The 13,275-nt window shown below is 34.3% G+C and overlaps 1 protein-coding gene across 6 annotated transcripts in view; it reads left to right on the forward strand.

The window, feature by feature from the left end:
* COL11A1 (collagen type XI alpha 1 chain) overlaps positions 1-13,275 on the forward strand; it is a 201,878-nt gene that overhangs the window by 25,726 nt on the left and 162,877 nt on the right. For all 6 annotated transcript variants that reach the window (XM_032302425.1, XM_032302426.1, XM_032302429.1 and 3 more), the window contains exons 3-4: positions 2,710-2,923; positions 8,245-8,407. In XM_032302425.1, the coding sequence (XP_032158316.1) occupies positions 2,710-2,923; positions 8,245-8,407 (377 nt within the window). The remainder of the gene's footprint in view (positions 1-2,709; positions 2,924-8,244; positions 8,408-13,275) is intronic.

Raw genomic sequence — 13,275 nt, forward strand, 5'->3', positions numbered from 1 at the left:
CAAAAATGACCTTCTCTCCTCATTTTCAAAACTTGCTGATCACCAAGCTATATCCAAAAAGGATTTTAGTTAAAGAGAGACATATTCCACATGGAAATTTAGTAACCACATCTAAAAAAAATGAAAATCAAATAATAAAGTTTTGTGCCTTTTTCATATAAAATTTATCCATGCATGCATTATCTATTGATACTACAGACCATTTTAAGAATCACTATTGAACTTGATACATTCAGTGTGAATTATGATTATTGCATGTATATAATTTATGTATACATGTGTATCAAAAGTATTAATAGCATTTCTTTCTTTAACAAAAGCATCCAACAGAGAGATGCTTTATTTTTAGTTTGAATTTATATATTTCAAAACATATTTAAGTTGAAATATTTCAATTTTACTTTATCATGTATACTGATCGCTCTTATTTTAGATAACATTTCTTATAGTAAGTGGTTGCATTTCTGTTGTTGAATTAATATCATAGTGAATTCTTTCTGAGACATTTAGTCAGTTATGGACAACTTTGTTTAATGTCTTATAGGGAAGAAACTAAGGTGGGATGCCTAGATTAGACTGAATATTTTGACATCAAGTCATGATTCTTTAGGTAACTAAGTTTTCTTTTTTAAAGGTCATAACTTAAAGATTATAATTAAAATCTTATTGCCTAATTTTAAATTGGAAAATACTTCTGTAATTGAAAAACTTTGCTCATTAGTGTGGTTAACAGCTGATCATTTCAAAAGTTGTGCTGTACAAATTGGATGATTGATTAGAATTTTCTATAATCTATTTAGTCTTATAGGAATATATTCTTTCTGAAAATTTCTTTTTCCTTAAATGTCTTTATGCAGACATTAATTCATCATGTTTTTGCAAAAATGAAAAAACATTGTTTTCCCATAACTTACAATATTTTAGCATCTTTTTTTTCTCAGTGTAGAGATACTTGAATAATGTACATCTAGGGAAAGAACTCCTGTGATTTTCAACACTCTGAGTTACCTATTTGAAAAAAAAGTTTATTTTCTATGGAGCTTTTTCAATAACAGGCTAAATTACCTACCTAGATTTTTATTTATAGTATAAGCAGGTAAAACTTGTTGTATTAATTTATGTTTCATTACCTTTTCATTTTATTTATATGATTATTTTCCTTCTGTTGATTTACAGAAATACAAAATTAGATGTCTTTATGACACTTAAATGAAACAAAACTATATATATGTATAGTTCTTATTTTTTCCTGTGATAGCAAAGTTTTTATGACCTATTTGTGATATACCAAAGTTTTTGATAAATTATTTTAAAAATTAAAAATAAGAGTTTTAAGTAAACATAAACATTTTTTAGTTAGGATAAATCTATTTATCTAGATATAGATAGATATGGATAAAGTTAAAGATATAGATACAGATATAAATAGATATTACAGAACTAAGTAGTTAACATTAAGTGACTGCTTTATGACATACTCTTATTTAATTTCCACATTTTAAATAATTTCAATTTCATAAAATGTTTCCTAATTCTTTAAGTGGCTACTTATACTATATAAGTGTTTTATATTTTATTTAGCCAGTCCCAACCATTGTAGGCCATATTAATATTTTAGGATTATAAGTAGTGTTCTGGTGGATTGACATATCTTTACACATAAGTATTATTCCTATTTCAATAAATTCTTAGAAGTGGAATTGCTTGTCTAATATAATCTTTTGAATTTGACTCTATGGCAGTTATATTCATAGTATTTTTACCATGTAGAATAGAATTCAGAATGAATGGCTTGAATATGGATGTTCCTGGCCCAGATATCTCTGATCACACATGCACAGATAGTCCACTTCTGCATATGGAAAACTTTCTAACTGAAATAATCTCCTTCTTCAAACAATAATGTCTGCTTACATTCCAGGATAGTAAGATATATATGTAAAAGTGTTTTTGAAAAATAAATTGTGGAATTTAATATGCAATGTTTTTATAAAAATACATGAGTAGACATTGTTTAACTATCTGAGATATATTTGTGATAATCATTTAACTGATATATTTATTTAATAAATACTTACTAAGCACTTATGTAGATTTGGCCCCATTCTGGATATTTGGAGTATGATGGTAAGAGGAGAAAAAAAAGAAAAAAATAAAGAGATAATCCTCTTGAATTCAGAATAAAATTAACCAAGTATCTAACAATTATGATGTATAATGACATAAGCTTTGCCTTTGTATGATAGGAAAAACTGATCAGAAACTCTTTAACTTTTGAGGGATGACTTAAGTACCTTCATATATTGTGTCCTTAGAGCACTTTCCTTAAAGAGAGGGTGCCACAGATCAGACAAGGATGAAAATACAAATCTTATACAAAAAGTGGTACTTTCATATTTTAAAAGTTCTTGTATATTTAATATTGCACTAGCACCATGGTCAATCTTGTTTCCTAACTTTGAATTTAATTTTACATAATCATTGTGCTTTAAATGAGTGGCTTTAAAGTTTGAACTTAGCTTGGGCAATTATAGCAGAGAAAGCTTATTGTCATCTCCTTCCCATTTGTTTTTTTAACCTTAATCATTATGACTGTTAGAATTTATATGACTTATTATGGCCGCCTACAAAGTTTAAAAAAAAAAATAGGGTGATCCAGGAATAATTTGAGAATTTGTAATTTTTGACCCTTTGACTTTCTCTTCTCAGGAGGAAATTTTCCAGAAGATTTTTCAATATTATTTACAATAAAACCCAAAAAAGGAATTCAGTCTTTCCTTTTATCTATATATAATGAGCACGGTATTCAGCAAATTGGTGTTGAGGTTGGGAGATCACCTGTTTTCCTGTTTGAAGACCACACTGGAAAACCTGCCCCAGAAGACTATCCCCTCTTCAGAACTGTTAACATTGCTGATGGGAAGTAAGTAATATAATAATCCAATGTTATAACTGTATTGAAAGCAATTATTTCATTTAACCATTTAAGAAATATTCATGAAGTGTGATGCAGTTTTTCTAGAGCTTGGAGACACATAAATGAATGAAACATAACATACCTAATTTTACATAGTTTCTTTTGCAGTCTGGGTGGCCAAATGATGTCCAATTTAATATATATATATATATATGAATAAAGAGCATATCAGGTGGTGATAAGTGAGAGAGAAAGAAATAGAGCAGTGGAGAGGATAGGGAATCGTGGTGGAGGGTGCAATTTTAAGGAATGAGATCAGGGAAAAATCTCACTAAGATGGTGACTGGTGAATGGGGTGCCTGAGTGTCTCAGTCATGAAGCATCTGCCTTCAGCTCAGGTCATGATCCCATCTACCTGCTCAGTGGAAAGCCTGCTTCTCTCCTTCCCACTCCCCCTGCTGTGTTCTCTCTCTTGCTGTGTGTCTCTTTCTGTCAAATAAATTAATAAAAATCTTAAAAAAAATAAAGGTCACTTCCCAACTCTGACCTTTAAAAAAAAAAAAAAAGATAGAAGGAGGTGACTGGTGACGAATCTGGGGTGCATGCCCTGCAGATAACTAGAAGTATATGCTATTCCAGGAGGAGGGGAAGCGAATACACAGCCTCTGATTCCAGGTGTGACTGATTTGGTCTAAACAATGTCAAGGATACCAGCATGGCAGGAGCAGAGCGGAATGATGAGGATGGAGAAACCATGGGAGGCCAAAGGGCATAACAGTTTGTAGATGGCTGTAAGCATTCTGCATTCCATCTGGAGTAAAATGCAAGTCGCTGCAGACATTTTGAGCAGAGGAATGACCTGCTTTGATTTACTTATTATTAAGCATGTTAATACTGACAATCATAAGAAGCTTTTTATAATGCTTGATCTGTGCTATATACTGTTTGAAGCACTTTATACATAGTCAATTCATTTAATTTTTCACTCTTTGAAGAAAATAATGTTAATAAACCCATTTTATAGAAAAGTGGACTGAGGTACAGAAAGTTTAAGTGACTTTCCTGAGGTGATGTATTTCCAAAGTGGCAGAGGTAGGATTTGAACTTAGATAGTTACACTACCTAGTGATCATCATACTCTTCTGAAAACCATGCTGGATTCTAAATTCTGCATTGAGAATATTACCTTTCACTTAGGGAGCAGCTAAATACAAATAAATTTGTATTAAATTTACCTGGTGGGGTGCCAAGGTGACTCAGTCAGTTAAGCATCGGCCTTCGACTCAGGGTCCTAACGTTGAGCTCCGCATTGGGCCCCCTGCTCGGAGGGCACTTGCGTCTCCCTCTCCTTCCTGCTTGTGCTCTCTCTTGCTATTTCTCTCTCACAAATAAATAAATAAAATCTTAAAAAAATTTTTACTTGGTATTTTATTGCTGAATCTAGGCTTCTAAAACTAGCCTTATCTGAAATATGACACTTAATTATAGGTGTAAGAAGGAAATAGCAGTGCAGATGGAAAAAAAAAAATGTATATCCACACTCAGTGTATCCTTGTCAGGACCATGGAGAAAACTTCACCTCTGTGGCAGGAAAAACTAAGATTTATGAGCAATTTACATACTGTCCTTATTAGTTAATACAAAAAGTGATGATATGAAAATATCAGGGTAAGGAATTTAAGGGTATACTGTTTTCAATAGAATATCTCTTTGATATGGTTGCATTGAGCAAAGGCATGTTGGATGTAAAGGAGTGGACTATGTGGGGTTATGGAGAAAGAATGTTTCCAGCAGAGTGAAGAACACATGCAAAGAATGGTAAAGACGCAGCAGTGTGGCTCTTGTGCAGGGAGCGAGAAAGCAAAAATTGGGTGTGAGGTCAGAGAGCCAGGGCACACCCCTGTGGAGCAGAGTAAGGACTTCAGCTTTTTGCTAAGAATATCAGATGGTTTTTAGCAAGGCAGAGACTTGATCTGATTTGTATTCTTTTTATTTTATTATGTTATCTACTGTATGTCACCATACAATACATCATTAGTTTTTTTTTTTAATTTTAAATTTTTAATATTTTTATAAACATATAATGTATTTTTATCCCCAGTGGTACAGGTCTGTGAATCGCCAGGTTTACACTTCACAGCACTCACCATAGCACGTGCCCTCCCCAATGTCCATAACCCCACCACCCTCTTCCTCCCCCTATCCCCTTCCTGTTTCATTTATTCTTTTCCTACCCCCCAAACCCTCCATGTTGCATCTCCACTTCCTCATATAGGGAGATCATAAGATAGTTGTCTTTCTCTGATTGACTTCTATCACTAAGCATGATACCCTCTAGTTCCATCCATGTCGTCGCAAATGGCAAGATTTCATTTCTTTTGACGGCTGCATAGTATTCCATTGTCAATACATCATTAGTTTTTGATGTAGTGTTCCATGATTCATTGTTTGCATATGACACCCAGTGCTCCATGTAATACATGCCCTCCTTAATAGCCACCACCAGGCTCACCCATCCCTCCACCCCCTCCCTCTAAAACCCTAAGTACGCTTCCTGGGATTCATAGTATCTCATGGTCCATCTCCCCCCTTTGATTTCACCCCTTCATTTTTCTCTTCCTTCTCCTAATGTCTTCTGCACTATTCCTTATGTTCCACAAATGAGTGAAATCATATGATAATTGTCTTTCTTGTTTGACTTATTTCACTCAGCATAATCTCCTTCATTTCCATCCATGTTGATGCAAATGGTGGATATTCATCCTTTCTGATGGCTGAGTAATATTCCATTGTATATATGAACCACATCTTTATTTTTATTTTTTTTTTTTTTTAAAGATTTTATTTATTTATTTGACAGAGAGAAATCACAAGTAGATGGAGAGGCAGGCAGAGAGAGAGAGAGAGGGAAGCAGGCTCCCTGCTGAGCAGAGAGCCCGACGCGGGACTCGATCCCAAGACCTGAGATCATGACCTGAGCCGAAGGCAGCGGCTTAACCCACTGAGCCACCCAGGCGCCCCAGAACCACATCTTTATTCATTCATCTGTTGAAGGGCATCTTGTCTCCTTCCTCAGTTTGGCTATTGTGGACACTGCTGCTATGAACATTGGGGTACATGTGCCCCTTCTTTTTACTATATCTGTATCTTTGGGGTAAATACCCAGTAGCGCAATTGCTGGAGTTGTATTTTTTTTTTAATTTTTTTTTAAAGATTTATTATTTTTTTTTAATTTGACAGACAGATCACAAGTAGGCAGAAAGGCAGGCAGAGAGAGAGAGGAGGAGGATGCAGGCTCCCTGCTGGGCAGAGAGCCCGATGCGGGACTCGATCCCAGGACCCTGAGATCATGACCTGAGCTGAAGGCAGAGGCTTTAACCACTGAGCCACCCAAGCTTCCCTGGAGTTGTATTTTAAAATGGTCACTGCATTTTTAATTTTTTGTGGAATCTCCACATGGTTTTCCTTATTTGTGGAACATAAGGAATAACATGGAGGACATTAGGAGAAGGAAAGGAAAAGTAAATTGGGGAAATCAGAGGGAGAAACGAAGCCTGAGAGACTGTAGACTCTGAGAAATGAACTCAGGGTTTTGGAAGGGAGGGGTATGGGGGATGGATGAGCCTTGTGGTACTAAGGAGGGCGCATATTGCGAGGAGCACTGGGCGTGGTGCATAAACAATCTTGGAGCACTGAAAAAAATATAAAATTAAGATATTAAAAAGTTTAAAAATGAACACCATAGGTAAGGAAAAAAAAGATAAAATAAATGGTTACTCTGGTTGCATGAACGTGGAGGCAGAGACTAGTTAGGAGTCTAGATGAGAGAACTTGCAGATTGGGTAGTCAAGAGACACTGGATTCTGTATATACATTGAATATAAGGATTTTCTGATAATGTGAGTGTAAAGTATATGAAAAAGGGATTAAGACTGACTCTAAAACTTAGGGGTGGTTTAGTATTTTAATACCATGATTATGATGTATCATTATCATCCGAGCTGAAATTAATCAACAGTAAGATCAAGTTCAGAGTCCTAATCAGCTTTTAACAGTGGAAATCATTTTTATTTTCTGCTAATGAAAAGCACATACGTACAACGGTAGAGATGGTTTAAGTAAAGACACAGGCTTCTTGGCAGAAATACGTGTAAATTTTACTCTCACAGTATTAGGTGGCTCCAAAATAAATCTTTGCACAATTCAAACTAAGCAGACTCCTGTGCTAGTTGAATGTGCTATGGAAAGACCAAAGATTAAGTATATATGGAAATATACTTGGTCCTCATCAGTAGCCATGCCAAGTCACTTGAAAGGCATTTAGGAAGGCTCCTGCAATTTTTTGGGTATTTTATTTTATGGATGTAGTCCTAGACACTTCTGCAATATTAATCTAGAATTTTTCATTTGGAAAAAAAAATAAAATATAAACCAGAGTGGCTTGCAAAATCCAAGTGAACCTCACTCAGTGGTTTATGTTAGCACCAGATATTGTTAATAAAACCCACCATTTTACAGTAAGATTAGGGTTTATATGTTTCCAAAGGGCTGACCATGTCTACCCCTGAAGCCTGTCATCGCCGCCCTGAATTAGCTGAAGCAGTAGCTTCCCCGTGAATGGAGACTCTCACTCCACACATGCGCTGACTATGCTTTCTTTCAGTGTTCCCACTTCCTGCCAACCCTGGAAAGAAGGAGAGATATTGTGTCTCAGTTTTGGATCCTGCCCACAGGAGTGATCTATAACTGTCTTGAAATTAAAGTGGAAAAAGAAAACGAAAGCACTTGAAATAAATGTGAATAAGGACAGAGGAGCACATTGTGTTGTACAATTAGGACGTTCAGTTGTTCCAGATGGAGCAGTCATTCAGTTAGTAGACATACCCTTCTACAGTTCATCTCAGGGGATCTCTAGAGAAAAAAAAAATTAAGTGGAATTCCATTCGGAAGAAAGCATTTACGTACATAGAAACTATTACTTACCGTGTATCCCACCCCTGATCTCTATCAAATACACTCATCAGGACATGATGAGATTAAGCTTTTGTTACAACCACACAAAGTGAACCAAAGGATGGGTACTTCCTTATCAGCATAGACAGCCACCCCTGATGTGAATTTTATACTGTTTGTGTCCTTTTTACTACCTAATACTCTTCTGGGTAAATAGTAAGTAGTCACCTGTTAACGGATTGATTAAAAAATGAGCCTACATTTTGGACAGTTTCAGCTCACTTTCACAATTTAAAGTACATCGTATTTTTAACCTGAATAATGATGACAACAATGTCTTTGAAGCCTACAAAAGAATAACTTGGCTTTTTTAGGTGGCATCGAGTAGCAATCAGCGTGGAGAAGAAAACTGTGACAATGATTGTTGATTGTAAGAAGAAAACCACAAAACCACTTGATAGAAGTGAGAGAGCAATCGTTGACACCAATGGAATCACGGTGTTTGGAACAAGGATTCTGGATGAAGAAGTTTTTGAGGTAAAAATAAATCAAAGTTTACTTGACGTTGAATATCGTTAAATCAGATGAACTGTGTTAATAACAGTTACAATCAAGATACGTGATAGAGCCACGTTGAAAACGAAAGGGTGACCTACTTTCTTCTCCTGCGGGTGTAGTGGTGATGTTTTTTATTGTTCGTTAAGAGAATGAGTAGACAATGATGGCTGTAAGGACTGGGAAACATAGAGATTGGTTGATTTGAACACAGGCAGGCTATTCTCCTGCGAAGGGCAAATGGCTTCACTCTCGGTACTTTGCATTATTTTCTTTGGAGAAAAGAACATTTTCTTCACTTCCTTTTCTGGGAGATTAATTTAGGGAAATGTACAAGTCAGATATTCTGCCTTTCTCTGTTCTTTGTTAACGTTTCCAAGGTATAAAATAGAGTTCATATTGCGAAAGCTGAATGTATGTTTTTAAAAATCACTTCTTTAATAATACGAAGGTTGTAGTAAAAAGTTTCCTTCCAGTCATAATTCACCAATTAATGATCATCACATTCTTTCTTTTAATCCTTCCGTCATTGGATTTGGTAGTTTGTCCTTTAATTTTCATTTAGTCAGTTATTAACAGAACAAACAGACCTGAATCTTGACCCCATAAAAGGATTCACTCCTGAGATAATATTCTGTACTGTGATCTGCTTTTATACAATTTCTGTGTAATTTATTTTTCAAAGTGTAATAAAGCTCTGTATTATATTACAAATTAATAGGCAAGATTAACATGGAAGATTTTCTGTATTTGGTTGTTAGTGAATATAACACATAGACACAGACAGTATTTTTCATAGAAAGAACAATGTACATTTGGTGCAGGAAGATATTACATTCCTGTACTTATATACATAAACTGTGGCACAATTTTAAATATAATTAACATTTGTCACACTTTCAGTTGAGATTCTGTTTCTGACTGTTTTCAACCTGTGTATACCTAAGCCTTTGACTCAATACAAAATGTTAACACATTATATTATACTAAATTAAATGATAAACTCATTCAGCAATACATAATAATATACTCTCAGATCTTCCAATATCATGTATTGATTACACACAAGTGATAAATATTTATTCTATGAATATTGTAAAGAAAACTTAATTTCGAGTCTACCAAAGTTCTATTTTATTTTTATTTTTTGAAAGATTTTATTTATTTATTTGTCACACAGAGAGAGATCACAGTAGGCAGAGAGGCAGGTGGGGAGGTAGGGGGAAGCAGGCTCCCCGCTGAGCAGAGAGCCGGTGCAGGACTCGAACCCAGGACCCTGAGATCATGACCTGAGCCGAAGGCAGAGGCTTAACCCACTGAGCCACCTAGGCACCCCAAAGTTCTATTTTTTTTTAATTTTTTTTTTTTAAAGATTTTATTTATTTATTTGACAGAAGAGAGATCAGAAGCAGGTAGAGAGGCAGGCAGAGAGAGAGAAGGAAGCAGGCTCCCGGCTGAGCAGAGAGCCCGACGTGGGGCTCCATCTCAGGACCTTGCGATCATGACCCGAGCTGAAGGCAGCGGCTTAACCCACTGAGCCACCCAGGCGCCCCATCTATTTTAAAATTAAACTACAAAACATCAGTTTCATAGACTAAATTTGTTTTTGTAATACACACAACCTTATTTTCTGGCAACATAAATGAGTAATATGGATGAACTATATCAGTGGATGGTTTCATTTCATATATTCATTTAGTCTATTGCTATACATAGTTACAGGCCTTCTGGAACTTAAGCAATGGAAATTAAGATTAAACTTTGTTAATCATAAATGGTGAGAATATATAAAAAGGAAATACAGTAGGGATGCCTGGGTGGCTCGTTGGTTGAACATCTGACTCCTGATATTGGCTCAGGTCATGATCTCGAGGTCGTGGGATCGAACCCCCGTGTCTGGCTCCGTGCTCAGCGCAGCTTGGAGTCTGCTTGAGATCTCCCTCTGCCCCGCCCCTCTCCTCGTGCTTGCATACACACTCTCTCTCAAATAAATATAAAATAATTCTTTTAAAAAAAAGAAATACAGAAGAGAAAAAATTAACATTAATGAATATCTCTTAAAAATATAAATTAATTATGAATACTCACAAAATTTACCACCCTGAAAGATATTTGTTTATGTACATGTTGATTAAATGTCTTTTTCAGACAGGGCTTCCTTTGTCATCCCCATACTAACCCCATGCACAGACTGTACTCCACTTTCTTTCCCATATACTACACTCATGCTCACGGGGGTGCAGTTTAGAGTTTTTGAATTACAGTTTTAGTCTATCACAATATGTTCTTTTTTCAAAACAAATCATCGAATCTGATGTTACATATTTTAAAATATGTCATAATAGCCTCTGTGTTTCATAGGCTGATTACAGTATCAACCCTTAGAATATATAAAAATGGTTTCCCTAAAATATTTCCATATGTTTTCACAACTGCTAACCAGAAACTTTCTGGCCAAGGGGCTTCGAGTAAATTACCAAGGACAGATGTACTAGGAGAAAAGATTACTATATATATTCCTTGATTAATTCTTAATTTTCTAATCCATAAGCCACATTCAAAATCTTGGAGTAACTCTAGCTGTTTATTTGGAAAAACTGCTAAACAATTAAGAAAAATAATTTCAGAAGACTCATTAATGAATTCTTTAGTGAATGTGACAGTGAGTAGCAAAAATAAGTTTATTATGCTGTTTTACATCTTGCAGTTTCGTGAAACCCTATGGAGCTTTAAAAAGAACACTTGTTCAATATGATATGTAATTAGTTTTGAAAAAGTAAATAAATGCAGATATTTCACTATAAGGTTTATCTTTATCAATCTATCCAAATAATAGCCATACATAAAACTCATCTTACTTCCTAAATTATATTATTGTATGGGCATATAAATTTCAAAAACAATTTAGTCTTTCCCACTTGAAAAAAAAATATGAGGAAAAGAAGGAATTCAAACACAGATTTTATTTTATTTTATTATTTTTAAAAGATTTTATTTATTTATTTGACAGGCAGATCACAAGTAGGCGAGGCAGGCAGAGAGAGAGAGGAGGAAGCAGGCTTCCTGCTAAGCAGAGAGCCCAATGGGGGACTCAATCCCAGGACCCTGAGATTATGACGTGAGCCGAAGGCAGAGGCTTTAACCAACTGAGCCACCCAGGCGCCCCTCAAATAGATTTAAAATCACAGTAAAACTTTCTGCCTCCTTTTGTGAAATTAGTTCATCTTATCTGAATATGTTAATGTATCTTTCTCTAAAAATTTACTCATATATTTTCTTTTCATTTTGTTTTCCATTATCATTTTGTATTCCATTTATCTAGACTTTTGAATCTCTGCAAGTGATTGTGTAGAAATTAAACTAAAAATGATAAGAGATAGGAATGGTGCCATATATACATTGTTTTAGTGCTTGATAAGCAGTTGTAATGATGAAAATGATATAAAAAGATCAGTGATACATTATTCCAAAAATTGAAATTATCCCTTCTTTGGAAATAGTGTCATTCCAATTTAGATGCAAATCTGTTCAGTATGTAGTTTCATTTCTATAATCTCTGTATTATCCTACATCTATGGAATGGTACTGTTGTGGCAAAAAATGCTAAATGTGGCCATATTTGAATTACAGTCTGAAAACTTCAAAGAATTCAACATCAAATGGATAAAAGCAAATCTAAGAAAAATTTTTTAAGTATGACAAGTTAGTTTATATGAAAATGCCAAAATCAATATATAGAGTCATAATTCAGATCACTTAATTTCAGCATAGTGGGATGAATAAAAAAATGGATTATAGAATCAGAAAAATCTGATTTTGAATTCCAGAATGGCTTAACTACATTTCTCCATGTAATTACTCTAAGTTTCATTATTTATTTATTTATTTATTTATTTTTACTTTATGTAAGTTTTAATTTCTCAATCATCAAGTGGGAATAGTAATGTAATCTCCCTAGTAAGTATATATATTTTAAAAAAAGCTCATGAATATAAAGTGCTTATAATACTAGTATTAATTATATATATATAAAGTTATATATTATATGTCAGTTTAATTATGTATTACTATATAATTTTCTTCTTATTATTTATGTTCTTTTTTATCATCTTACAACTATGGCATGTCAAATATTCTTACACATTTTTGATATGAGGGAGCAACTATGATCCATGTAGCAGTCCAAGGTTTTATGCGATCTTTCTGTCTTATAAATGGAGAACTTGGTTCCCAGGCTACTGCTTGTGTACTAGGTATCCTGTGGAGATTAGATAAATTTTCCCTCTCTAAGCAGGTAGCACCTGGGTACAGAACCCAGCAGGGAAAACATGGTCTGGGCATGTGAATACTTTCAAGCAGGCACAAAATATATAACCGACACTAATCCATAACCTTGGGTTTTTTTATTTTTCCTAGCTTGATAATACACTTCAAAGATGTGAGGAAAAGCTAAATTAAAAAAATAACTACATTGCCTGTATTCTTTATCAATAAAATTACTTTTGTAGTCTTTTAAACAGGGAAATTTCTTTACTAAATATCAAGTTGTAGACATTATAACTCAAGTCTTCAAAACATTGTTATTTCAATATTTTTTCTTTTTTAATTATAAAAGCAGGTTATTACAAGTCTATTATATTTCCAACAATTTTCTATGTTTGGGCAGATTATTTCTTTTGAAGCAATCAGAAGAATATAATGACAATTCAAGTGGAAAAGTTGTTGATGAAATTTTTCATTTTTTTCGAACTTCTCAGAATGATTTTAGCATTCATTTTTCTTAGTCGAAATTAATGAATAATAATTTATAAAAGCTACACCATTTCAGTAGTTTTACAAGTCCAGAAAAC

This window comes from Mustela erminea, chromosome 10, assembly GCF_009829155.1.
Source record: "Mustela erminea isolate mMusErm1 chromosome 10, mMusErm1.Pri, whole genome shotgun sequence".
Classification (NCBI taxonomy): Eukaryota; Metazoa; Chordata; class Mammalia; order Carnivora; family Mustelidae; genus Mustela; species Mustela erminea.